The sequence below is a fragment of the Aythya fuligula genome, chromosome 1, assembly GCF_009819795.1.
Source record: "Aythya fuligula isolate bAytFul2 chromosome 1, bAytFul2.pri, whole genome shotgun sequence".
In the NCBI taxonomy this organism is placed as follows: domain Eukaryota; kingdom Metazoa; phylum Chordata; class Aves; order Anseriformes; family Anatidae; genus Aythya; species Aythya fuligula.
Window position 1 is genome coordinate 43,098,691 of NC_045559.1, and position 24,678 is coordinate 43,123,368.

The following is a 24,678-nucleotide window of genomic DNA, read 5'->3' on the forward strand; positions in this document are numbered from 1 at the left end:
TCCCTGTCCTCCTTTATTTTTGTCCTCATTCCCTTTTAACTCTCCATACCCCTTTACCCCTTCCTTTCATTCCCTTTCTTTTTTCTTTCTCTCTTTCTTTTTTCATTCTCTTTCTCTTTCTCTTTCTCTTTCTCTTTCTCTTTCTCTTTCTCTTTCTCTTTCTCTTTCTTTCTCTTTCTCCTTCCTTCCTTCCTTCCTTCCTTCCTTCCTTCCTTCCTTCCTTCCTTCCTTCCTTCCTTCCTTCCTTCCTTCCTTCCTTCCTTCCTTCCTTCCTTCCTTCCTTCCTTCCTTCCTTCCTTCCTTCCTTCCTTTCTCCCTTCCTTCCTTCTCTGCTCACTCCCCTTTCTGTTTCTCCTTCATTTCCTCGCAAACCTTCCTCTTCCCCAGGCCCTTTCCTTCCTCTCCATCTCCCCCAGCTCTCACACCTCCTCCTTATCAATGCGCTGTTGTGTCACGTTGGTGCTGCTTTACCCTCCCTTGGAGGAGGCAGGGAGGGAAGGCAGAGACCCAGGAGCAGAGGCACGACTTTTCTGAAGGCTAAATGCTCACGTCTGCCGGTGGCCAGCTCTTCTCTGCATGTCCCCAGCCAAGCCGAGGGCACCAGGGCTGCCTGGGCAGAAGGGAGGAGCAGGGGACATCTGAGTGTGGCAGTCTCTGCCTGTCACCTGGCCGATGTCACACAGCTGCCAGGGGCTGTCCCCTCCAGAAGAACAGCTGGTGGCGTTGGCAATGCGCATGCAGAAGGTCTGGGTGTGGGGTGGCAGAGCTGTGGGTCGGGATGGGGGAATGGAAAGGCTGGTGCGGGGGGAAGGGGTCCCTGTGAGGGGACAGCAGGGGTGACTCAAGCAAAGCCCGAGGTTTGCGGGTGGAGCTGTTTGGGGCTAGGACTGGGATGAGGGTCCACCAAGCCTCAGCAGAACCACCTAAGAGCTTGTGTCCACCTTGTGGCTTTCTCTGGTGCTCTTCCATCTCGCTCCAACCCATCCGCACAGATCAGCCATTCTCAGCACCGCCAGGACATGCAGGCCCTCCCAGCCCTTCTCACTCCCCTCACCACCCATGTTCATGGCTCCCAGTGCTCCATACAACCTCACACCCACCACCCCATCCACACCAGCCCTCCGAGGCCCCGCCGGGATCGAAGCCTCCTCAGGGCTGCCCACCACCACCACACGGGCCTTGCAGAAGCCCCCCGGTCACGCTGCCAGCCGTCCTGCCAGCCCCATTGCCCAGCGTGGCGCAGGAGCCTCCTCCCAGCTCGTCCCACCAGGAGGCCACTCCAGGAGGCCACCAGGAACATCTCCTCAGCCTCGCCAGCCTCCATGCGACGCGTTAAACCCAGTGCAACGGGAAAGCCCCCGCCCGGACACCCCGCCACGCTCCATGGGGTGGAGGTGCTCGTTCACACAGGCCCTCGGTGGCCGTGCCGCTGCCTCATGGGGACCGTGCCACCACCGGGCTGTGTCACCCTGCCTGTGGCAGGCACTGCCGGTGCTATGTGCCATCGGTATGGCCACCTCGGTGACGCTGGGCGCAGCCGGGGCCGTGGCATGGAGCTGGCACCGCTGGTACGAGTTTCCCTCGCTCGTACCTTGAGCTGCAGGGACAAGGTGGTGTGGCTCGCCCCATGTGTTTGGGATTTTTGGGGTGCGCTTGTGACCAGGGGGGGTTTAATCTCTGCTCTGTAATTCTGCGGTGGGCTGTTTATAAAGGATGCATAAACGGGTGACCCCAACCCTTCAAATGAATGCTCCTGGCGTGTGATGGTGCTGTGCTGGGGGGGCAAGAAGGGGCAGGGGCCCCGTTATGCCCTTGGGGATGGGGGTTGTCCATAAAAAAAAGGAAAAATGAAAAAAAAAAAGGAAAAAGAAAAAAAGAAGGAAAAAAATAAAAAAAGAGAGAAAAATAAAAAAAAAGAAAAAAAAAGAAAAAAGAGGAAAAAAAAGAAAAAAAAGAGGAAAAAAGGGAAAAAAAGAAAAAAAAAAAGGAAAAAATAAAAAAGGAAAAAAAAGGAAAAAAGGAAAACAGAAAAAAAATAAAAAGGAATAAAAAAGAAAAATAAAAAAGGAAAAAAATAAAAAATGAAAAAAGAAAAAAGGGAAAAAGGAAAAAAAAGGAAAAAATAAAAAAGGAAGAAAAAAGGAAAAAAATAAAAATAAAAAAAGGAAAAAAATAAAAATGAAAAAAAAAAGGAAAAAAATTTAAAAAAAGAAGAAAAAGGAAAAAATAAAAAATAAAAAAAAAAAGAAGAAAAAATGAAAAAATAAAAGAAAAAGAAAAAAGGAAAAAATAAAAGGAAGCCAAAGCCCCGGCCCCGCCCCGCTCCCCGTCCCGCTGTGACGTCCCGCGCGGCGGGCGGGGCCGTGACGTCACGGGGCGGAGGCGGCGGGGCAAGATGGCGCTGAACAGGAACCACTCCAAGGAGGGCGGCGTCGTCGTGCCCGGCGGGGAGAGGTGCGGGGACGGCGGGCACCGGGGGCACCGGGGGCACCGGGGGGAGGTCCCGGGGCTCGGGGGCGCGGCCGGGCGGGGCCCTGCTGCTCTGCGCCGCGGGCAGGCGCCGGGTGAGCGTCCCAGCGGGCGCCCTTCGTCGGGGCCTGCGCCCCTCGCTAGAGCCGGGCCCGGTGTCGGGTCCCCCCCCGGTGTGCCGGTTTTCCGGGTGCGCCCCCGCTGCCGCGGCTGCTCGGCCCCGATGGCCGCGCCTCGTGAAACCGCGGGGCTCCTGGGTGTCGCCCCGTGCCCTGGCCCTGCTAATTGCAGCGTCCTGCCCTGCTCGGGTGCCTGGGGCAGGCCCATGGCGCAGTCACTTCAGATCCGGCCTCTTCTGGCTTGTGTTGAGTCATGTTTGTTGTTTTTTTTCTTCTTTACACTCCCGAACCAAAAAATACTTCCAATATTCCTGCTGTCAAACACACTGCAAGCTTGTCACACCCAAGGCTGTTCCGTTTATTCTGGAACTTTTCTTAGCAGGTGGCAGGTTGAGGGTCCATGCCTTGATCTCAAGCCCGTGGTTTCAGGCAGCTCACCCCTTTCTGTGCCCTGATCTCTGGGCTCAGGCTCGTGCCAAGCAGAGGGAGCAGCTCCTTCAGCCTGATGGTTTTGGATGCGGTTTCTCTTCCCATCTTTTAAAGTTTCTCTTTGTGGAGGAGGACAGGGGTTGTCAACAGTAAGAGAAGGAATTCTTCCGCTCTGGGTAAATCATCCCTGTGTGTCCAAAGGAAAACCGGAGGGCTTGCTTTAGGATCCAGTATTTTGGGATAACATTCAGGGACTGCGTGATAGGAGCTGCCAGTGAGGCTGTCTCTCCAACTGGTCCGATTTCCTCCTGCAGTGTGCTCAAGCAGTGCAAAGATGTGGAGCTCTCCTTCAGTGACGTGACGGGCAAGCCTGAAGCCTTCAAAGGCACGAAGAAGGGGATGCTGTATCTCACCCCTTACAGGGTAAGTCTGATTTGAACAGGGCTCCCATGTTCTCCAGGGAGCTTGTAGACAAGAAATGTAGCTGGTAACAGGAGTGATTTGTGTTATGAGGGGAACCACGGGGGATGCTAGGCAGGAGGAAGGCTAGTGGAAACAGGACAGTGCTTGCCTGTGTCACGGTCCTGGATGTGTCCAAAGGAATGTACACACCTGGAAATCACTATGTGGAGAATATGTTCAGGAGGCATTACTCTCTTTGAAAACTGTCATAGCTGATCCTTAAAACATGGAAAAATAGAACTGTAAATGCCTGTGTATGTCTTAAGCAGTATGCTATTTTGGAACATGCATTCTTCAGGTGAGTTAGTCATGCTGTCAGATCTGTTTGGGATTCCATCTCACGAAGGCTGTGAAACAACACAACACATACTGATAATAGGGGGTAAATTATCCTCTTTTTGGATGCTACCACAACCAGAACTCCACAACCACATTATATCTGATTAACTAACTCAGAAGTGTTCCTTCCTGTCTTGCAGATGATCTTTGTGTCAAAGGGCAAGGATCCTATGCTGTCCTTCATGATGCCATTTTATTTGGTGAAGGAGTGCTCTGTTGAGCAGCCTGTTTTCTCTGCCAATTACATCAAAGGACAGATCCACGCTGAGCCAGGAGGTACGTGCCTGTGCTCTGCAGACTGAAATCTTCCTGAGTGTCACAAGTCTTTTTCTCTTCTGCTGACCACTGAATAGTGCTCACATGCACAGGGACAGGTGGACAGTGTAGCTACGGCAGCGTAGTTTGCTTGTCCAGGCTAAGGTAACCCAGGTCTGCTGAACTTTTGGTGTTACTGTCTGCCCCCAAAGCTGGTAACTGACTTTTGCAGGATGGCTTTTATTTAATCCTGTAGCTTTCGTCTTGCTCTGCGTATCATGTTTATTTGGTTTCTGCTTGTGCTTGTTTTCCCGTCCTTGACCTGGAAGTCTGGGCAAGAGACCAAGTTGCCAGCCACTGATGTTGATAGAATTAGCAGCCACTTTTTTGCTAATTGTTTTCGCTAAACTGTTCTGCTGTCTTGACGGGTACTGAGGAGGTTAATAGTCTTTTACAATTCCAATTCTCTCTCCTAGGTGGCTGGGAAGGACAGGGAACATTTAAATTGACTTTCAACAGCGGAGGAGCCATTGAATTTGGACAGCTGATGTTCAAAGCTGCCTCTAGTGGTAAGGGATCTTCAGGCTGCAGTTCCCCCACAGCTGGCTGAGCTGGTTAAAGAACGGTGCTCTTTGAAGTTTGTGGGTTGGGGGGCACCCTATATATCTTCCATAACAATATATTTTTTGTTTTCCAGGAAACCTTTTGTTTTTCCTTCCAATCCTTTTTCTTTATTTCATCTTAATGCTTTTCTAAGTGATATTCTGGAATCTGTGCTTCTGGGGTGGCATATGTTTTTCTATGGCACTTAGGGGAAAAAAAATTGAAATACGTAGTGGAGAAAGATTGATCCATGTACCTAGTGTCAACTCAGTTCTCTAATCACGGAGTGAAATGGGGCAAATTTACATCTCCACATTTGGAGAAGGGTAAAATACATTTTTAAATAATAATATTAATTTCTATTTAAAGCTTTTAAAAGGAAAATGTACATTCTGTTCTGATATGAAATATATATTAAAAAAAACAACACACTTTACTGACCCTGATTTAGAACAGCCCTTTCTTCCAGCTGTGAGAGCTCTGTGCGTGAGCTGTTGGCTGATAGCTGGTGTTTTTGCAGCTGGTTTCCTTTAGCTCCCTGTGAGCTTGCAGTGAGGAGACCGCATCTAAATGCTTTCCAAACCCAGTACTGCGCCAGGACCGTGCACTCAGCATCCATAAAACGTAGATGACAGGAAATGGGGCTGCATGAACAGGACCTTTTCCTCTTTATTCTATGCATTCAGTTATAACAAAGGGACATCTGGCTCACTAAATGTCTGCCCCGTAGCTTCCAGCGGAGTTCCTCTCCAGACCCCTGGCTATGGATACACGCCTGTGCCCGGGGGGTACGCACCCGCCCCGCCTGCTCCAGGGGGCTACGCTCCTGCTCCGGGTGGCTACGCTCCTGCACCAGGGGGCTACGCGCCTGCACCAGGGGGTTACACACCTGCACCAGGGGGCTACGCTCCTCCTCCAGCCCCAAATGGCCCGTACCCTTATGCACCACCTCCGGCGAATGCCTACGGACCTGCGCCGCAGCCCATGGGGTATCCGTACGCCCAGACTCCAGGTACGGAAGCCGCGTGATGAGGAGCGGCGGGTGCTCTGCTGCTAGCTGTAGGGAAGTGTTGCTGCAGCGGTGAGGGTTGCTGTAGCTTTGTCTCCGTCGAGGATTCTTGTCCTTATAAAAATCTGTCGTGTGTTCTGGATCACAGCCGTGTGTCTCTGCTTGCTGCTGGGCCTGGGAGCTTGCTCTCTGCCTCTACCCTTGCCCCAGTCTACAGCACCCATCTGGTGTCCTCTCTTTGCAGGTATTTACCCACCACTCCCCAACATGAACCCCCCGTACGTGGCACCTCCTCCCCCCTACTCCGGGCCATCTCCTGCAGGACCCTCAGCCCCACCTCCTCCCGCAGCCTGGGCGGCCCCGGGGATGCCAGGTAAATAGGGTGGGGTGCAGCAGGGTGCTCGGGGGTTTGGGCTCTGGGAGGCACTGGGGGCATGGCTGGCATGGGGAAGCTGTTGCTGCAGGAGCTCGAAGTCCTCTTGATCTGTTATTTGAGATAACGGGGGCTGGCAAGGCACTCAATTCCGCACTGTGCATCTCGTGGTCAGCACCAGCCAGTTTGCAGCCTTCCTGAATTGCTCTGAATTCAGTCAGCTTGCTGTGGTTGCTGCTGGCTCTTGGGGTGTTTGTCCACTCCTCAGATGAGCTGCAGCTGGGCGAGCGGGCTGGGGGGGCTGCATAAGGCAGGTGAGATGGGCATGTCCTAAGCTTGCTCCTTTTCTTTCCTTCCTAGGCAACAGTAAGGCCATGGAAGCTGCTTCCAGTGCGTACTACAACCCTGCCAACCCACACAGTGTCTACATGCCCATGGTAAGCGCTGTGCCTGTGGTCTGTGTGTGTGCCCGCTCCCTCTTCCGTCACTGATACAGCCAGGAGTTTGCTTTCCTAGTAAAGCCTGGAGTGCCTTCGTTTTGAAAATGCACAGAAAGCGTGCACCCTCCTGGGAGGAGGCGTGGATGATAGCACCAGTCCTTGATCAAGAAAGAAAGAGGAGGGCTTTAAGATTAATCCAGCCGAATCTCAGTATTCATCTCACTCTTAAACATACAAAAGACTTGCACGTGCCCAGAGAATACAGAGCGCCCTGCTTCTGTACTGGGTGAGAATGAGGGGAGAGAAAGATGAGCGGGTCACGTAAGGATGCGAGTATTTGGGTTTTATTACATGTTTTTCCCTGGGCTGTCACGGTGCAGGCAGTGGCAGCTGGTAGGTGGGCTGTAGCCTGCGTGTGGTGGGTGACAGCTGGTCTGCCTGTGCCCTCGGCTGCATGAATATGAGCTCTTCATAAAGCAAAGCAGGGGTGTTGACTCTGCTGTACCTCCTTCCAGGATCAGCCACCTCCTTACGCGCCTCCTGAGGACAAGAAGAACAACTAACACAGGGCACTGCAGCCGGCCTCCCACGCTCTCTCTCCCTGCAGACAACTTGGCTGTTCCTACCCATCGGTTAGCGCGTCTCTAGGTCTCTTTGTGTAAATACAGTGTAAGTAGTGCTGGGCAGCTGGGCGCCTGCCCTCCTAAACATTAAGTCGGTGGCAATACAAGGCAGAACGACAGCACTTTCCTGCTTCTTTGCTTTATCTCACGGGGTTGAAGCACTAACCTTTTGCTCTGCCTTTGGCGTGAGGAGAGAGATGGACTTTTAAAACCAGTAGACCACATCACTGAGAGTAAAATACGAAGGCTCTGGCATTTTGGAGTAAAACTACATGGAATGCCAAACTTTTAACTTCTTCTGAAGCACCACCAAAGAAGAAAAGTGTAGAAAGCCATGAAGTTTCTCACATAGACTCTTGGGTAGCCCAGAAAGGTGTTAACTTTCCTTATACTGTGGCACAGCTCAGCGTGAGATGGGACTCTGGAAATCCTGTGTCATGCTGGGAGCACTTTTTGTGTCCTGGACTAACAGTCACGGGGTGATCCTGAGACCATCCCGATCCTGAAACACGTCCTGAGAGACACTGAAGCGTTTGGTGTAAGAGGATGGGCCCCAATGTGGTGAGGCCAAACCCATCAGCTCGGCACAAGCTCTGGGATGGAACATCCTAATGCACTGCTGATAGCAAGAGGAGTTTCTGGGCACAGACACAGCTGCTTTGGAAGCAGCAGATCTTCTGCTAGCTTTTCACCATCTCCTTTCCCGTTTAACCTAAATCCTTACAAAATAGGGCAGTAAGTGGAGGTGAGGCGCTGCACTCACTGCTGTCTGTGGAGAGCCAGCACTGCCTGATGTCACCTCCTCAGGTGTGAGACACTTCTTTGTACTGACTGATCGCTGAAGACACAGTGTGTTTGCTGGCAGGTCTGTGATATGCAGCGAAGCCAGGCTGCACGTAGTCAGTTTTCAGATGCTGATGGCAGAGGAGCTGTGAGAAGTGTAACTGGAAACACAGTGACTCCATAAAATCAGCCTGCCTTTTAGACGTTGAAGAGAAAAGCAAACAAAGGTGTGCCGCAGAGCAGCGGGCCGAGATCGGCAGGCGTGCAAATCCTTCTGCAGTCTTCCTTCTGTTCGCTCTCCCAGAAGCAGGTCCCATATCTCCGCAGCGATCCCGTGTCACAGAGCTTTCTTCACGCCTCATGGAGCCGAGCTGAGCAGGAGGCTGCTTGCCTCGGAGCCAAATCTGTTACGTTAGGAAGACAACCTGGCACTGGCCTTGTCAGGAGACAGGTCCTGCAGCCCTGGCTCCCTCTGCTGAGCAAGCCTGTGCCACCCAGCTGGGGAGAAGTGAGCGGCCTTTGTCTCTTCCTCGGGCTGTTACAGCCAAGACAGGCGTGCCCACGTCCACACAGCATCAAGGGCAGTGCTGCAGGACTGGAACCTGGTTGCTCAGGGGTGCGGTGCCCGCTCCGCTGGGAACTGCGGCCTCTGGTGTGGTGTTACTGACGCTCGGCTCTCGCAGGGGATGTGGCTGCTCTGTCACAACCTTTCCTCCTTCCGTAGGGCACAGTGCCATTAAACCTGCTCCAACGGGAACCTCTCTAGTCTGGTGGAGACCCTCGTGATCTTTACGTATGGGGTGACTGTACTTCTTTCCTGCAGCCTTCTTACCTTCACAGTGAAGGGGAAGGGTTGTTTTCCCTCTTTACCTGGGTGCCAGGGCTCTCCTATGAGTCAGGCTTGTGTGACTTCTCTGTTCCTAAAGCAGCCCTGCATGGGGGGAAGTAAATTTCCTTATCTAACAACAACTTTAGAGATGTTCTAATGACTCTGTATTTAAAAGAAAACAAAAAAAAGTTTGTAACTTTTGAATTGCACTTTAATACAGAAGTGTTGATACCTTGAGCTGCCTGCTCAGTGGTGTGTGTGTGTTGCGTCGACCTTCATTGTGCCTGCCTGTTGCACAGAGGCCTGGAACAAAACCACGGCTGCTGTTCTCACGTGGGCCATGGGCTGGTCCTGCTGCGTGGCAAAGGTGAGGCTGGAACCAAGTAATGGAGAGAAGGGGGGACAGAAGCTCATCCTCTCTCCCTGTGGCATTGCTCTTGGCCAGATCTCCAGAACTGGCACGTAATTGTGGGCAGGCACAACACTGCCCTTAGCAGGGCCGGTGTCACCACCTGACTGCTCACTGATGTGGTATTTGTGGCTCTCCTGTGCATGTTCACTGCCTGAGGAAAGGCTTATCTTTAACAGAATCTCCTACCTAGCTGGTTGGTTTGTGGGCTTTTTTTTTTTTCCTAGTAAAGGAAAAATAAATACATGGTAAAGGAAAAGGGCACCTGGTTGTGGACTGTAACATCCGGGTTTCCTGTGCCAAGAAAATCTGGTGCCCAACTACTGGCAAAGCCAGTTTCCCTCTGCATCAGCCCCGTCCCACAGGAAGCCACTTCCTTCTTGCTGCAGTTCCTGTTTTGAGGAACCGACCCTAAACGCCTCCACTAACCAAGGGGCTGAATAAATTCGAAACCCAGTCTGCGACCTGCTTCCCTTTTATTTCAGCAAAATTGTCAAAAATCACAAAAACAAAGCCGGCTCCTGTACAGACATGAAATAGACTTCTTTCTTTTCAGTACTGCAAAGCATCGTGTCCAGTACCTTGCTGCTGCACCACAAGACTGTGAGAGGCTAGAATCAGCCCTGTGGCCCTGCAAGGAGAGGGCTCCCCACCCTTCTGTGTTTCTGAGTAGAAAGAGGAAGCTCCTTTTCTGGCTAGATCAAGATGGGGTAGCTCCCTGCTCTGAGGCTTGATCTTGCATCAGTCTCCCAGGGCTGCCTGCACCCTGACGGGGTGAGCTTGGGGAGTGCTGCACCCATCCCCGGGGCTGTCGGGGCGGCCACAGCTCACCTGAGCTGTAGGATGCGTGGGGCAGGCAGGGTTGGGGCTGCAGCATTCGTCCCACCACTCCCGCTGAGCCCCTTCTGGTTTATTTGTGCGGGCTCCTCCTCATAGTGGAGCGGTACGTGAAGCTGCCCTGGGCAGGAGGAGGAGCCTTTCCCTGAGAAATGCAGGAGTGTTCAGCCTGGCAGAGGAACATCCTACAGGAAGGAGATGCAGCGTGCAGTTTGGTGGCACCTGTGACCAGCTCCCAAAGTCAGGAGCCCACCGAAGACGAGCATCAGCCCTTCCCAGCCAGCACCCACAGCACGCTGCAGCTCTGCAGTGCCTGGTTGCACCACAGCACGGCAGCTGGGGCTGTGCGTGGCCAACTTGGGGTTGTGCTCTGCTGTCACCTGACCCCAAAGTGGCTTCAGTGCAGCGCTGACGCACACGTTTGGGTTTTGTTTGGGGTTCTTAGCACGCACGGCAGGCTGTGGCAGTGCTATCTCCGGGATCCTGGTAGCAGAAGCAAAGCCAGCACAGCAGGGAGCTGCCCCGTCCTCTCTGCAGGGCCATCCTGGCCCCGGGAGCTCTCACAGAGGGTTCCTGGGGAGACGGGTGCAGCCCTGCTGAGCCCCTGTACTCTAAGCCAAGCTGATTATAGCAAAGGAAAGAAGGTGGCTATGTCTGGTCCCTGAGGCCGCAGGGGATCCTCCTCTTCCCCAGGAGGATCTCCGAGTGCTTTGCAATCACAGAGGAAGCACGCTCTGCATGCCCTCAGGAGGGAGTCACGAGAACTGCTTTGCATGGGTTGAGCAGAAATCATCAGGTGACACCGGAGGAGCCCAGCACACGGCCCGGCCACTTGCACCAGCAGAAGGCACTTGTGCAGCAAAGGGACAGGCCCCAGGGGCACTGGCCCACGTCCCCACCAGCCGAGCCCCCTCAGAGGAGGAGCGGCCGGGCGCCCCCGCGGGGGGCTTGCTGCTGGACAAGGCGCCAGGGCTGCTCCCGCAGCGCCGTGGGGTAGAGGTACCACATCACCACCCCCGAGGGGTTGACGACCACCGTGAAGTTGTCTCCAGCCTTCAGGCCGCTGGTCACCTTCCCGCTGTACACGTCCTGCACCTGGGAGAGACAGGGGGGTGCTGCCGGGGTGCCACGGACCTTCACCGCGGTGTCCCGATTTCCTTGCCCAAACCACAGCGGGTGTCAAAAGGGGGGGGAAACTGGAAGGAGGGGGTGCAGGCGCGGTGTGAAAGGGGGGCTCACCTCATACACAGCCTTCTCCGGGAAGCCGAGCTTGGCCAGGCTGGTGGTGTAGCGGTAGGGCATGTCCGTCCTGCGGCTGAAGAAGACGAGGGCGCTGGCGGCCTGGGAGAGCGGGCGCAGGAACACCTCGATGCGGTATTTCTCCTAGGGGTGGGGATGAGTGGGTGAGGCAGAGCTGCAAGAGCCAGCCCTGGCCCTCCCTTTGTGGGGAGGGAGCAGAGGGAAGAGCCTTGCCTTATCCCTCTCTGCTCTTGGGGTTAAGAATGTTTTTGGCTTGCAGTGAACTCGAGAAAAAATCATGGTTCTCTGCCCCCCTCGTTACTGCCTCCCACCCGGTGCTGCTCGCTTGCTCTCTGCTCTCCCAGACACGTACGCCTTCCCCCTAACCTTGACAATCCTGCGCCCCTGGATTCCCAGGGGGTCCTGGTTGATGCGGATCATCAGGCGGTTCTGCAGGATCTCCTTGGCGCCCGGGGCGATGGTGCGGAGGTCGTTGGACATGAGCAGCGGGGCTGCCATGATGGTCCACAAGGCCATTTGGGAGCGCGACTGCTCGTAGCTGAGGCCAAAGTTCCCGATGATGAGCTGGAGGGGAGGGAGAAAAGGGTTAGGAGCTTGGGTTAGCAGCTCGTGATGCTGCAGCCTGCTTGGTGGGAGCAAGCACGGGAAACCTCACGTGTGCTACCGCTTCCTCTGAGCCAGGACACCCTGTGCTTCATCGCTATCTCCCCCTCAGGCTGCTCAAGGGAAGGCCAAAAACACTCGAGGGGTGACGGGTTCATTGCAATACCATGTCCGGGTCGTTCCAATGGCCAGGGCCAGCTGCTGGCTGCAGCACGTCCTGGTTTGCGAAGAACCAGTCCACGATGGAAAGCACGCTGTCCCACGAGTCCTGGATGTCGCCGTAGTTGCGCCACAGGTTGCAGATCGTGGCCAGGAGGGTGTAGTTCACCTGGAAGAGTGTGGGAGTCAAAAGGGAGAATAAATAAATAATGCTTTAAAGTCTCACTAGACGTTACAAGTGCTGTGGGTGCAGGATTGTCAAGGTTAGGGGGAAGCAGTAAGGGGTGCAGAACATGGGCACGCAGTCAGAGCTCTCCCATGGCCCAGGGGAGCCAACAACACGCAGGACAACCCTCACCTTGGGCGGGAGCCCCCCCTGATATGCCGGCCAGCTGCAGGAGTAGACGATGGGGCGGCCTGTGGCGTTCAAGGCCCTCGTCATTTCTGGGTAGCCTTCGGGAGAGAAGCAGCAGACTGGTGAAGGAGATGGACAGCAGCAACCTGCACGGCTTCCCGTGTTGCACTGGCTCTAGGGCTCCCCCAAAACCTCCTCTTTGCCCAAGAGGAGCTTTTACCCCGTGGCTGCGGTGCGCACAGCCAGAAGAAGAGCTGTGAGGGAGGAACCAAAGCCGGCCAGCTGTCCATCAGATGGACGGCCACCCCGACTGAAGCAGGGACAAATGCTGGCCGAAGAGGCAGCCTTTACCCTTCGCCTGCTCCTCGCCTGATGAGTAGCACCCGTCCAGCTTCAGCATGTCCACCCCCCACTCCGCGAAGGTCTGCGCGTCCTGCTCCACGCGGTCCAGCGTGGTGCCCGGGTAGCCCCCGCAGGTGAGGGTACCCAGGTCTCCGTAGATGCCCAGCTTCAAGCCTCGGGCGTGGACCTGCGAGGAGAGGAGAGGACGAGGGGTCCCGAGGTGCCTCCTAGGGACCGAGCTCCTCCGCCCAGCCTCCACGGTGGGACAGGGGGGTCACTCACGTAGTCGGCCAGGGCCTTAATGCCCCGGGGGAACCTCTCGGGGTCGGGCACCAGCCGCCCTTCGGCGTCCCGCTGCTTGGCAGACCAGCAGTCGTCGATGTTGACGTACTCGTAGCCCAGCTCCCGCCAGCCGTCCTCTGCCAGCCGGTCTGCCATCTCCAAGAAGAGCCTCTCGCTGCGGGTGGGTGGGCGGCGCGCTGAGCCCCTGCCAGTGCCCCGAGGGGACGGGCTGGGGCTCGGGGGTCACCGCGCTGCGCCCCCCAAGGCTATGGGGGCCCCTTTGCAACCTCATCCCCGACCTGAGGGACCCGATACCCGATGGCCTTCGCTTTAGGGACCCCCCCAACCACACCAGCTGCCCCATGGCCACCGTCCCGGTGCCGGCTGACCTGATGCAGTGCCGGGGGTCGTCCCTGCAGTCCACGTTGCAGCGGAACCTCTCCCAGGCCAGCCAGCCCATGGGGGGGGTGCGGGCCAGCCCGTTGTCCAGCCCGCGGCCGGGCAGCACCAGCAGCACCCCCAGCACCCCCCCCAGCAGCAGGAGCCGGGGCCCCGCCGCCCCCATCCCCGCCTGGGTGCCCCCGGAGCAGGGCAGCGCCGCGGGGGCCTCTCCGCCGCCCGGCCCCGCTCTATGGGGCCGCCCCCATCACCTGACCGCCCGCGCCCGCCTCCCGCACGGCCCGGCCCGGCTCGGCCCCCCCGGCCCCCCCGGCACACAGCCGCCCAGCCGGGCTGCCGGGGCCCGAGGTGAGCGGAGCGGGGCCGGGCAGGGCTGTAGGGCCCGGGGGGCAGGCGGGGGGACAGCGCTGCCCCAGGGGAGGGAGCCCGGGGGGGGGCTGGGGGCTGTGGTCCCGCAGAAACAGCATAAAGCGCGGCTGGGAAAGCCCTGCCTTAACTCTTGATTTTATTGTTTTTTCGACTAAAAGCCGAGCGAACCCGCGGGAGCTGGAAGCAAAACCCAGAGGCGTTGCCGTGGGTTGAGCCGTGCCCGTGTCCCCGCGCAGCGTGCCCTGGGTCCCCCACCCCTGCCTTCCACAGCCGCCCGCCCGCCGCTCACTGCTTTTTATTTGTGCTTTATTTGATTTATTAGAGCCTCGCTGTTTCAGCTCCCTGCTGTTTGTGACTCTCTCCTTTCCTCCGACCAGGGATGGGGCTCGGCGCGGTGGAGCCTTGGAGGCGCTCGCCGGGGAAGCGATCGGCCGGAGGAGGAGGACGAGGAGCTGCTGTCTGACCCACACGGCCAGCATGGCTTAACCCGACGGAGCCGGGGGCAGCCTGGGCCATGGCGACATTGCTGGAAGGCCGGGGGGGACGCCTGGTCCTCGCCGTAGACATGGGTGCTCAGACGGAGGTCCCGGAGATCTTGGGTCTGAAATCGCCCTCTTTATCCTGTCCTGCAACAGAGGAGAGAGCAACACAAGCGCCTCACATGCACAGAGGCAAATTTCTTCGGTCGGCTCCATAAAAATCCTGCAAAGTAGGTCAGTGGCGGAGTAAGAAACAAAGCAGCGGCGCTGACATCTCTGGAGGAGGCAGGTGGGGCTGTGGTGACCGTCCCCACAGTCACCGGTCCCGCTGCACCGCACTGAGCCGGCCTCTTCCCCCTCTGCTCCCCAGCTCGGGGTGGCCGCGGGGCCATGAAGCTGAACGAGCGGAGCGTGGCCCACTACGCCACCTGCGACTCGCCCACCGACCACGCCGGCTTCCTGCGCAAGCGGGTGGAGCGTCACCACCACCATGGCCACCACGGCACCTCCTACCAGCGCCGCTGGTTCGTCCTCAAGGGCAACCTCCTCTTCTACTTCGAGGAGCGGGAGAGCCGCGAGCCCGTGGGGCTGGTGGTGCTGGAGGGCTGCACCGTGGAGCTCTGCGAGGCCGCCGAGGAGTTCGCCTTCGCCATCCGCTTCGACGACGCCGGCGCCAAGGCCTACGTGCTGGTGGCCGACGGGCAGGCTGCCATGGAGGCCTGGGTGAAGGCGCTGTCGCGGGCCAGCTTCGACTACATGCGGCTGGTGGTGCGCGAGCTGGAGAAGCAGCTGGAGGAGGCCTGCACGAGCTTGGCCGCTTGCCGCAAGTCTCCGCGGAGGTCCTCGGGCAGGAAGCGGCACCTCTCCAACCCCGCCTTGCTGCCCGTCCAGGAGAAGCCCGCTGTCCTGGAGAACGGGTACTCCACCTGGGGCAGCGGCCCCGAGCGCGACGGGGGGCACTCCAAGCCCCCGCCTCTGCCTCCGCGCCGGCGCTCGGCCGCCGGCAGCCCCGCGGGGTCCCCGGCAGCCGGCCTCTCACCTGCCTTGCAGGAGAGCCCGGTGTCGCCGGAGACAGCCTGCTTCGCCAAGCTGCACCACTGGTACGGGCAGGAGATCGCGGTGCTGAGACGCGAGTGGCAGGAGAGGCAGAAGAGGGGACACCCGTGACCCGGGGACGCGGAGTGCAGCGTGCCTGCCGGTTTCTGGCAGAGCAGCGCAAGGGATGCTGCCTGTCCCTTTCCCTCGCTGGCAACTGATGTGCGGCACGTGGCTGCCTGCGTGCTGCCTGGCCACCCGGGAGGGACGTGTGTCTTCCCCAGGCCTTGCCTGGCGTTTCCAGCAGCGAGCCTCATCTTCTTTCCACCGAAACAGCCGGGCTCAGTGCCTTCCATCCTGGTGCAGCAGATGCAGTGTTTTGTTTGCCGCCTCTCCTTCGCCAGTTGCTTTGGTTTTGTTTCTCAGCGTGGAGATTTGCACAGGTCAACATTTATTATCGTCTGTGGTATTGAAGCCCACTGAAGCCCATCTGCCTTTGCTTTTTGGCTGCAGATAAGACTAGACTCTTACCAAATGCCTCTGATGGGCCGCTTTGTGCCTCTTGGGCCACACGCAGGCCTTACGAGGACGTGTCTGAGACGCCGTGGCTTCGGCTGGCCCAGGAGCCGTGGCTCACCTCGACGGGTGCTTGCTTTGGCCTGGCAGAGTGGCTGGCACGGGCTGCCACCCCTGGGGCTTCTGGCTGTGTGGCAGCGTCAGGCCCGGGCAGGCGGGACCCCATGGTGGGACCGTGGGTGGTTCCGGAGCCTCCTCTGACCCTGAGGAGCAGCTTCCCCAGCAGGGTGGGGTGTACCAAGCCAGAGCAGAGCTGTATTCACAAACATCATTGGTGGTTTTTTAAGTTTTCTCCTGTCCCAGCACCTCCTCCCTGCTGTGTCCCTCAGGGTGTCCTCTGGTGTGTGTTTCACAAGCTTGTATCTGCTTCTTGGGGCACCCAGTCTCCTCATCGAGGCTTATGGGGACAGCAGAAGGAAACATGGAGCTTGATCTGAAGCAATAGCAAGGATCAGGAGCTCATCGAGTCCGAGCTGGACTCTGACTACCTAGTGGTAGTCAAGCCTATTCGTTTCTCTGGCTCAAGCCTTCCCTGTTACAAAACAGGAATGCTACAGGCTGTTTGTCTTCCTGGGGTGAATTTATCAGGCTCTGCACTGACTGTAGAAAGTGCCATATAGGGCTCTGGCTGTTTGCTCGTCAGATGCTGGAGACAGAGTCCAGAGCTACGCTCATGCAAGGCCCTTCTTGATGTTGTGGCTCTGCCAGGTGCTCTGGGGAGCTGGGCAGAGCCATGTAGCTGGGGAAGAAGGACATCAGCAGGCTCTGGAGGAGTGAGGTCAAGGACAGGGGCTGGCTGCAGAAGGCCCAGAGGTGCAGGAGTGAGTGACCAGTCACTCCCTGGCCCTGGGTGTCAGCAGTGTTTGGACATGGCCTTGCTAGTGTAAAAGCCATATCTTACCAAAGCCAGACCTGCTGGGGCTTCCCTCCAGTTTTGTGTCAGCTTCATGGGGCTGATCGCAGGAGCACATCCCATGTCATTATCCACTAGGTCAGAAACCTTAACCAAAAGGCAGACAGTACAAGTACATGGTGCTGAGTCTAGTAGTCCAAGGACTAGGACACCCTGGAGAGGGTGTTTATAAATCTCCTCACTTGTCCTCTTGGCAAGGGCTGTTTTTCAAAGGAGAAGAATATATGAGACTATCTTGCCTTTCCCATGATCTCTGAAAGCGTTAAACCTATTTTTATTACCCTGTTCCACAGCAGTCTTGCTAGGAAAATAGCACACTAGTCTGTTACAACTGGTAGGTACCCATTCACCTTTCTGGAGCTGAATGCGCTCAGCCTGTTACTTTGCAGTAGCCAGTAGAGATTGTCAGAGGCAGAAATCAAATGGCTTGCATTAACTTTCAGTGCCTTTGAAAATGTGTCTTTGGTAGTTTTTGGTGACAAGCTTCCTGCCTAGTTATGGCTTGACAGGACATTAGCGTAAATCAGATCTTAGATCTGGCTTTGGACAGTGGGAGTGTGACCTTCACATACGAATGGTGCAATCCAACCCCCTCTAGTTCACGTCTGTATTTCTTCATAGTAGTTTCTTCAAGGTTGGTAGGAATTTGTTGTTGTTGTTTTACTTTTTAAGTGAAAACAGTAAGGAGAAAGGAGGAACAGAAGGGCCAGGCGTAGGTCCGTGTCCATCAGAAATGCTTGTGACTCCTGAATCGCATGTGTGTGGCAGCAGCATCAGAGCTTGGCGTTACCTGGTGCCTCCTCATTCCGAGTGGGGGTATTTTGGGGCCAGGATCAGGTTTGGTGAGTGCTCTCTCTCTCACCACCCCCCTTCCTATCTCCCTCCCAATACAGAGAAAATATTCCTGATGTTTTGGACTTACATAAGGAAGTTTGACGGTAAAGATTTAACTTCCACAATAAATCAAAATGTAGTGGGAGTTCCTACATGAGACCCAAGCATCAGGAATGACTTAAAAGAGAAAATAAATTAACAAAGCCTGTCCTGTCAGAACTGGACCTGAAACAGTATTATTCATTTAAGAGCAGTTTCACTTTTAAGAAGCTTAGTTTGTTTAAATAAGCCAGGATTGCACTGGTAACGCTCCTAAAGAGCTTATATTTAATGCTTTAATCAGTCCCATTCAAATCACACAATTTCCACGCCACCTGGCTTTCCATTAGTACATACTCCAACTAAATCCTAAATCCTGCAAATGAGGAACTGAAAGAACTGAGGAACTGACAGAAAGGAGAGCACCCCTTTCTGTCCAACTGCATTTTAGGTAATTTTATGGGGTTTTCTACAGCATTGAGAAGAAAATGGCAGAATGTTGCAAAATATTTGTGCTTGGCCCAGCAGTCTATGCATGGGCATTGGTTAGGACTTCAAAGTGCTGCGTGACTTTGGATGCACATGGTCAGGGCTTCCTCTCAGTCCCCGTCATGCCCATTACATAGCAGGGCCTGCCCTTTCATGACTAAAAAAGAGCCATAATCGGAGCCATCCTCAGATTTGTATGCGCCTGCAGATTTTTCAGCTGCCCACCGCCACTCGCTTCATTAGGCAGGGAACACCTAGGTGCTCTGAGACATCAAACCAGCTCATCTGCGGATCAGCTGTGCTGCCTGTGCCTTCGAAGCAGCCCCCGGGCAGAAGGTCGGGATTTCTGCTTCCTGAGATTGCACACTTACCTGGCTAATGGACCGTGCCTCTCTGTGTCTGCAGGCAGAGATCATTACAGGAAAAGGAGCAGAGTTTTCGCTGCTCGCTAGCACATTGTCCCCTGCAGCAAAATGAGACTGATTGCCACACGTTTTTCTCCAGTCTTTCAGGTCTGGGCTGCTTCGCTTCCCACCTTCTCTTTCCGTATTATTTTTTAAAAATAGAAAGTGTCTGAGCAGCACAAAACAGGAGCCTTAGCAAAGGGGGACTGGATGTTTTGAAGCTAAATGGCTACTCTTCTTTAAGTACCGAAGGCAACATTTAAGAATTTTCCTTGGAATAATAATGCAAAAGTGAGGAGAGAAAGATGCATGTATCTGAATGCTTGAACTTAAAATAGTTTAAAGACTGAAAAAAGGGAGGGAGATTGTGACAGCTTTTGTAAGCTTTGCCAAGAAGGGAACCCAAACCTGTTAAAACAGCTGGTGAAATCCTTATACTTTTCTGCGGATGGGATTCCACATTCAGGCCCATCATACATTGTTTTATTTGTGCACATTTATCTTTTTATGAAACGCCTGTTGTGATGTTTTCCACTTGATCTGGAGCCAGGTCCTAGCGATGAGTAACCCGAAGCGTCTACCACTGGCTGCTGCTTGCCATTTGGGACATTTGTGACTAAGCGCGGACAAATGCTTTGCATTACAAGTTACCGCATTCATAGTTTCGGGCTTGGTCACCCCGGGATCAGCCCTCACTGCCTTCATGGAGGAACTCGAGAAAGGAACCCAGCGAAACGCGCCGGGATCCGCGCAAAGCTCCAGTTCCAGTGGCACCTTTGCACCCAGCGTCCTGCAGGACCTGCACAATACCGACACTACAAGCAGCTTGCGGAAACACTCCTGTCTCCTGCAGCGCTCACACCGCCAGTATTTAGCGTGTTCTTTTTTCAGAGCCGAGTTTGCATGCGCCCCTTTTATTTTATTTTATTTTATTTTTATTTTTGACGTGCGGAACGTGTGTGTATGACGCATTTCAACCCTGTAACCACTTCTGTTTTACGCCGGCCAGCCCAATAAACCACTTCGCGTTTGTACACCGCCTCAGCACCAACCCTTGCCGGGGCCGCGCCTCAGCGGGGCCGCCATGGGCCGGGCCCCGGGGCGGGGGGCGGGGAGCGGGGCCGGGCGCAGCCTCGCGAGAGCCGCGGGCCCGAGGGGAGCGGAGCGGGGCGGGAGCGGCGATGGCGGCGGCGGGCGGGCGGCTGCTGGCGGCGGCCGCGTCGCGCTCGGTGCGGGCGGGCTGGGCCGGGCCGCTGGTGCCCTGCCGCCGGGCCACCGTCACCCGCAGCGGCGCCATCCTGCCCAAGCCCGTCAAGGTGAGGCAGTGGGGCTGGGCTGGGGGAGGCGCGGGGGGCGGCGGGGCCGGTAACGGCGGCGCCTGTGTCGGTTGTGCCCGCAGACCCCGTTCGGCCTCCTGCGGGTGTTCAGCGTGGTGATCCCCTTCCTCTACGTGGGCACGCAGATCAGCAAGAACTTCGCGGCGCTGCTGGAGGAGCACGACATCTTCGTGCCCGAGGACGACGACGACGACGATTAAAGGTGAGGGCGGCACCGGCAGCCACACGGCCCGCGATCCCTGCCTGGGAAATGGGTGCTCCTGGGACGGTTCCGAAGGATACAGCCGTGGGTAAAGCAGAGATACCAGCAGCTGTATTGCCTCTGGCTCCGAACGTCGCCTTGCTTCGATACTGGAGTGGGACAGATTGGTTTCTGAGCGAGAAATCCCCGCAGCAAACCGTCTGTGGAGATCGACTGATCGTGCTTTAGATCTTGACCTTTTAGATCTTGCCATTTGAATCAGAAATAAAGCAGTCAGTGAGGGATGATATGGCCTATACTGCAGGCCTGAAAGGGGGACGTTGCTGCTGAAGTGTTGTTAATGGTCACCTGTTCGATAGTCTGCTAACCCGTGACTTTTAAATGAGAATCACAAATTGTATGAAATTCTGGTAGAGAAGTGAAAAATCTTGAGAATTCCTGAGCGCAGTAGATCAAACTGTCGTGTGGGTGCTGATCGCTGGAGTAGTCTGACCATTCAGACAAAAAGAGTGGAATAATTCACCTTCATCTACAGCATGCCACACTTTCTTGTTTGGTATTATTCCATTTGTAAAGATTTTAGTTTGTGTGCATCTTAGAGAATTCATCAGTGTTGTTTTAATGTATGCACTGTGCTAAAATCAAAGAGTTAAAAGGTTGCAAAGATCGCAGAGGCCTGTTAGAAAGCCAGTTTTCGTAGACCCCCACCTCGTGTGGTTTGGGGTTGTACGGCCTGGAGCTTGGTGCAGTGCATCTGAAAAGTAACGTGGTTTTATTCTATCCACAGAACCATAGTGGAAGAACGGAAGGGAGGAAGCCAGTGTGAGAGAAATGCTTCCAACATTTGTCACCTGCATTTTGTCCTTCCTCAAGGGGACGGGGGTACTGCATCCCCTTTGCCAGTCAATGTCCTGCACGTGCCCGTGTAAGAGAAATCTGTAAATCAGGAATGAAGGAGGCACTTGATGGGTTCTGCATCCTTGCACACACACACTCACCTCATAAAGGACTGCTTGGGATTCCTTTTATTTGCAATATAGGAAATAATTAAAGAACAAGAGATTGAGATGCTTGACTTTGTTTCCGTGTTTTGTTTTTTTTTTTTTGTAGATTATTGCCTATGACCTAGTACTTCTGTCTTAACCTTTCTACCTTCCTAAGTCTGTTCCAGTGACAAGGTTCTTTTCATATTTTTTTTTTCCTTTTAGGAGTCTTTTCTGTAATTCAGTCCTAATCAATGGAACAATATAGGATCCTAGAGGAAGCAGGAGCCCCACAACACAGCCCCAATAAAAGAATGGAGTTCATATTGACAGTGGCACTGCAGTTCAGATAACACTGACTTGCAACCTAGCACTGTGCAGGTATGCCTGATAGAGACTGGCACATTAATTTCACCTCACTGAGGATTAAGTGCAGTATTACCAGTGCACAGTAAACATTAAGTAGGTTTAGTAACATACAAAGTTGAGATCATGAGTAGCAAACTAAGGTGATGCTTTTCATAGCACTTAATGTGTGGACAGTGAAACTCTGAGTGCTCTGGCTCCAAGTACTTGTAATGCTTAGGTAGTTCTTTACTTTTGTGTGAGTCCTGATACATTTATTTTTTTAACTATGTGTAAACTTCAGTGTTCCCCCTCTTTCCTTATAAGTATTTGCTTTTGCAATTAAATAATTACATAATAGATTTCCAAGGTCTTCTCTGCTGACGGTATCTTCAGTCTCATCAGACCAGTTGCATGCCAGCTTGACCTTGAAAGGTCAAAGTCAAATGATTCAAATGATTATTTCATTAAAGCCAGACATGTTTCTGGGACAATGCTTTCTCATGGTTTCTGGCCACTAGATCTGGCCTCCTCTTTTAACTGCCCACTTCTCCCTTAACAGCTCTCACGTGGGGATGAAGGCGCCAGTATTTAGGCAAGGATAGAAGTCTGAGAGCACCGCAAGGATGCAGTGCTGATCACACATGGGAAAGCTCCCGCATAGATTCAGCTACTGAAAATGCATTCTGACTGGCAAAAGAACAAATTTTCCTTCCTCTTCTCAGTAGCAAACTAGTAATTCCTGAGTCAATTATCGAGGTGATGGTAGGACACTACCTCCTGCTAGGCATCACATGCTCTCATGGAGCTTCCCTGTTCCAGACAGCAGTACAAAAAAAAAAACCATTTTTCCAGGTAATTTAATTTTACAGCAGGGAAATGGACTCTACTGATCTCTTCATTGTACAAAGGGCTTTATTGGCCTATTGGATTGTAAGCCATTCTCTGCTAGAAGTAAACAGAGAATAGTGTCAAAGTGAAAAACAAGGTCAACACAGTTACGGCATGAAATTGTGAACACTGCAGGAATACACGTGGGCCTCAAGCGCAAAACCTCTGCGACTACAACAGCTTTTCCGAAGGCCCACTCTTGCCTGCTCTTTTTTCCAAGGAGCTCCCACCCATGTGCAGGGTGCAGGCTGAGCAGACAGCTCCACAACCCAGTTGTGCTGTGGTTTTTCAGCAGACACTCAGGAAAAATGATGAGACAAACTCTACCCACTGAAAATACACGTTGGCAAAAGCTAAATCACAGCTCTGCATAGAGATCATTAATGACTTGTGCACACGGTGGGTTCAGATTTAGTCGTTAGGCACCTAGGCTGCTATACAGTCTGTCTGTACAGATTTTTTCTGTCATATAGAACTTTATTTGTAGTACAGGACAGGAAGACACAGAGTCAGGCTGTCTCATGGATCGTGGCCTGCATAGAATTTGGACATAAAGTCTTTAGGCCGTGGGGTTTCCGTCTCATGGAAATACCTCATGATGTGAGTCTTCTGCTTCCATACGTGAATGGTTTCTTGAAGATCCATTTTTCCCTGTGCATAGACAAGAGATACATAATAATGAGAATGATTATAAGAATATTATAATAATGAGGCTGCCTGGAAGTTTCACCCACTGGACTATTACCTTGGACTGTGTTTGCAGATTTTTTCCTTTCTTTAAGGATAACCTAGCTGTCTTGGAATGCAAGAAATACAACAGGCGAGCATGGCAGCTCTTGGCTGGAAGGTTTCTAATGCTTTAAAACTGCAAATGTCAGTTATCCTTGCTCCAGCCTCCTCTGAATCCCTATCCTACTCTTGGCACGCTGAGGAGTCCTTCAGACAGACGGGTCTCAGGGCTAGGACACAGCTAGATACGCTACGAGATCAGGGTGTACTGCTACCTATGCAAACCCAAGGCCGGCCTCCCACAAAGTATGGCCACTCTAATGTTTGTTTTAGAATCAGTTAAGGAAAATACATCCCAATCTAAGGAAGTACTGTAGGGACCAGAAAGGTCGTTTTTAGTGATAAGCTAGCAGCAGCATCTTTGTCCTTTTCTTTGATTGCTGCTGCTTTCTCAAAGGAAACCTGCGTGTGTTTGAGCCACCGTTTTGTTTACCATACACTTCCCCTTTTAAAATCTGCACATTGTCACGACGCTGAGCGCCAGAAACGCATGTTCTAGCACCACTGACCCCCGAACACAACAACACTGCTGCCCTGCCTTAAAAGCGGGGCGCTTCACCCCTCGCCCCCCCGGGCCGCACCTTGATCACCAGCATGTCGATCACCCGCGGGTCCGTGACGTGGGCGTTCTTCACGAAGAGCTCCCGCAGCTTGTCCCGCGCCTGCCTGACGGTGATGTCCAGCTGGTAGAGGTGCACTGCGGGGACACCACGGATCACGGCCCCGCTCCCCCCTCACGCAGCCCTCCCGCCCGCCCGCCCGCCGCGACCTTGACGCGGGGCCGCCTCCCGCGGCTCCCCCCGGCGCCCCCTCACCCGTGTTGGGCACCTCGCGGTACCAGGCCCGGTACAGCTCCCGCACGCGCCGCTTCGCCTCGCCCAGGTCGCGGCTGAAGATGGGCCTCACGGCCGCGGCCCCGCGCCCCGCCACCGCCATCTTGTCCCCGCCGCCGGCACGGCGCCCAGCGGAGCGGGGCGTCCCCGCCTCCCCATTGGCCGGCCGCGCCGCCGTTCCGCTCTCTGATTGGTCGCGAGGCGCGGGGGGGCGGGACGGCGGGGCGGGCCGCGCGGAATGGCGGCCGGGGCGGGGCTCGGGGGCGGCCCCTGAGGGAGGGCGGCTGAGGGCGGGCCGCGGGGGCTCTTCGGGGCGGTTTTGTGCCCTTTTGGGATCTTTAAATGGAAAACACTGAGGGGCGGGTCCCGCTGGAATTAACACCTCAACGGTGGTGTCGATGAGTGTTCGTGCAAGTCAGCAGCCTGCACAGAAATTACCGTCAGAAAAATAAATGCGCGCACACACACACACGGTCTCCGAGTTGTGTTTTTTTTTTTAGTTGTGGTTATGCGCAGTTATGGTAGTTACTACCAGTCTGAACATCAAACCTTTATTTTTTTTACATAATTATTTTGTTAAGGATGAGTCTGAACATCGAGCCTTAATCGTTTTGCAAACCTCACGAAACAGCTGGTCAGAAATAACGCAGGAATAAAAGGAGAGCTAGCCCTGAAATGTACAGCTCACCCCCAGGCAATGTAACTCCATGGCTCCGTGCCAAGCCTGCCCGAGAGCTGTTTTTATGTAATGCTGAAGAAAAGCCGTTTCGAGGAGCTATTC

The 24,678-nt window shown here is 54.5% G+C and overlaps 5 protein-coding genes across 5 annotated transcripts; 3 read left to right on the forward strand and 2 right to left on the reverse strand.

Moving 5' to 3' along the window:
• The first annotated feature begins 2,313 nt into the window (after window positions 1–2,313).
• On the forward strand, window positions 2,314–8,970 carry WBP2NL (WBP2 N-terminal like). Its single transcript, XM_032195997.1, has 8 exons — window positions 2,314–2,454; window positions 3,332–3,440; window positions 3,959–4,094; window positions 4,550–4,642; window positions 5,407–5,688; window positions 5,930–6,058; window positions 6,419–6,495; window positions 7,014–8,970. Exons 1-8 carry the CDS (start codon window positions 2,396–2,398, stop codon window positions 7,059–7,061), a joined length of 933 nt encoding a protein of 310 aa, XP_032051888.1. The 5' UTR covers window positions 2,314–2,395; the 3' UTR covers window positions 7,062–8,970.
• A 519-nt stretch (window positions 8,971–9,489) lies between these two features.
• Window positions 9,490–14,264, reverse strand: NAGA (alpha-N-acetylgalactosaminidase). The gene is made up of 9 exons (XM_032207582.1): window positions 14,123–14,264; window positions 13,370–13,496; window positions 12,981–13,155; window positions 12,708–12,885; window positions 12,360–12,454; window positions 12,009–12,170; window positions 11,606–11,803; window positions 11,219–11,362; window positions 9,490–11,074 (listed from the first exon to the last, which is right to left on the reverse strand). The coding sequence occupies exons 1-9, from the start codon at window positions 14,262–14,264 to the stop codon at window positions 10,892–10,894; spliced, it is 1,404 nt and encodes a 467-aa protein (XP_032063473.1). The 3' UTR covers window positions 9,490–10,891.
• PHETA2 (PH domain containing endocytic trafficking adaptor 2) lies at window positions 13,665–19,561 on the forward strand. The gene is made up of 2 exons (XM_032196826.1): window positions 13,665–13,727; window positions 14,126–19,561. Exon 2 carries the CDS (start codon window positions 14,618–14,620, stop codon window positions 15,392–15,394), a length of 777 nt encoding a protein of 258 aa, XP_032052717.1. The 5' UTR covers window positions 13,665–13,727; window positions 14,126–14,617; the 3' UTR covers window positions 15,395–19,561.
• Window positions 19,562–19,698: 137 nt separating this feature from the next.
• SMDT1 (single-pass membrane protein with aspartate rich tail 1) lies at window positions 19,699–21,131 on the forward strand. Its single transcript, XM_032207625.1, has 3 exons — window positions 19,699–19,833; window positions 19,917–20,056; window positions 20,844–21,131. The coding sequence occupies exons 1-2, from the start codon at window positions 19,699–19,701 to the stop codon at window positions 20,052–20,054; spliced, it is 273 nt and encodes a 90-aa protein (XP_032063516.1). The 3' UTR covers window positions 20,055–20,056; window positions 20,844–21,131.
• Window positions 21,132–22,281: 1,150 nt separating this feature from the next.
• On the reverse strand, window positions 22,282–24,019 carry NDUFA6 (NADH:ubiquinone oxidoreductase subunit A6). Its single transcript, XM_032207624.1, has 3 exons — window positions 23,880–24,019; window positions 23,646–23,761; window positions 22,282–22,926 (listed from the first exon to the last, which is right to left on the reverse strand). The coding sequence occupies exons 1-3, from the start codon at window positions 23,998–24,000 to the stop codon at window positions 22,795–22,797; spliced, it is 369 nt and encodes a 122-aa protein (XP_032063515.1). The 5' UTR covers window positions 24,001–24,019; the 3' UTR covers window positions 22,282–22,794.
• Window positions 24,020–24,678: the final 659 nt, after the last annotated feature.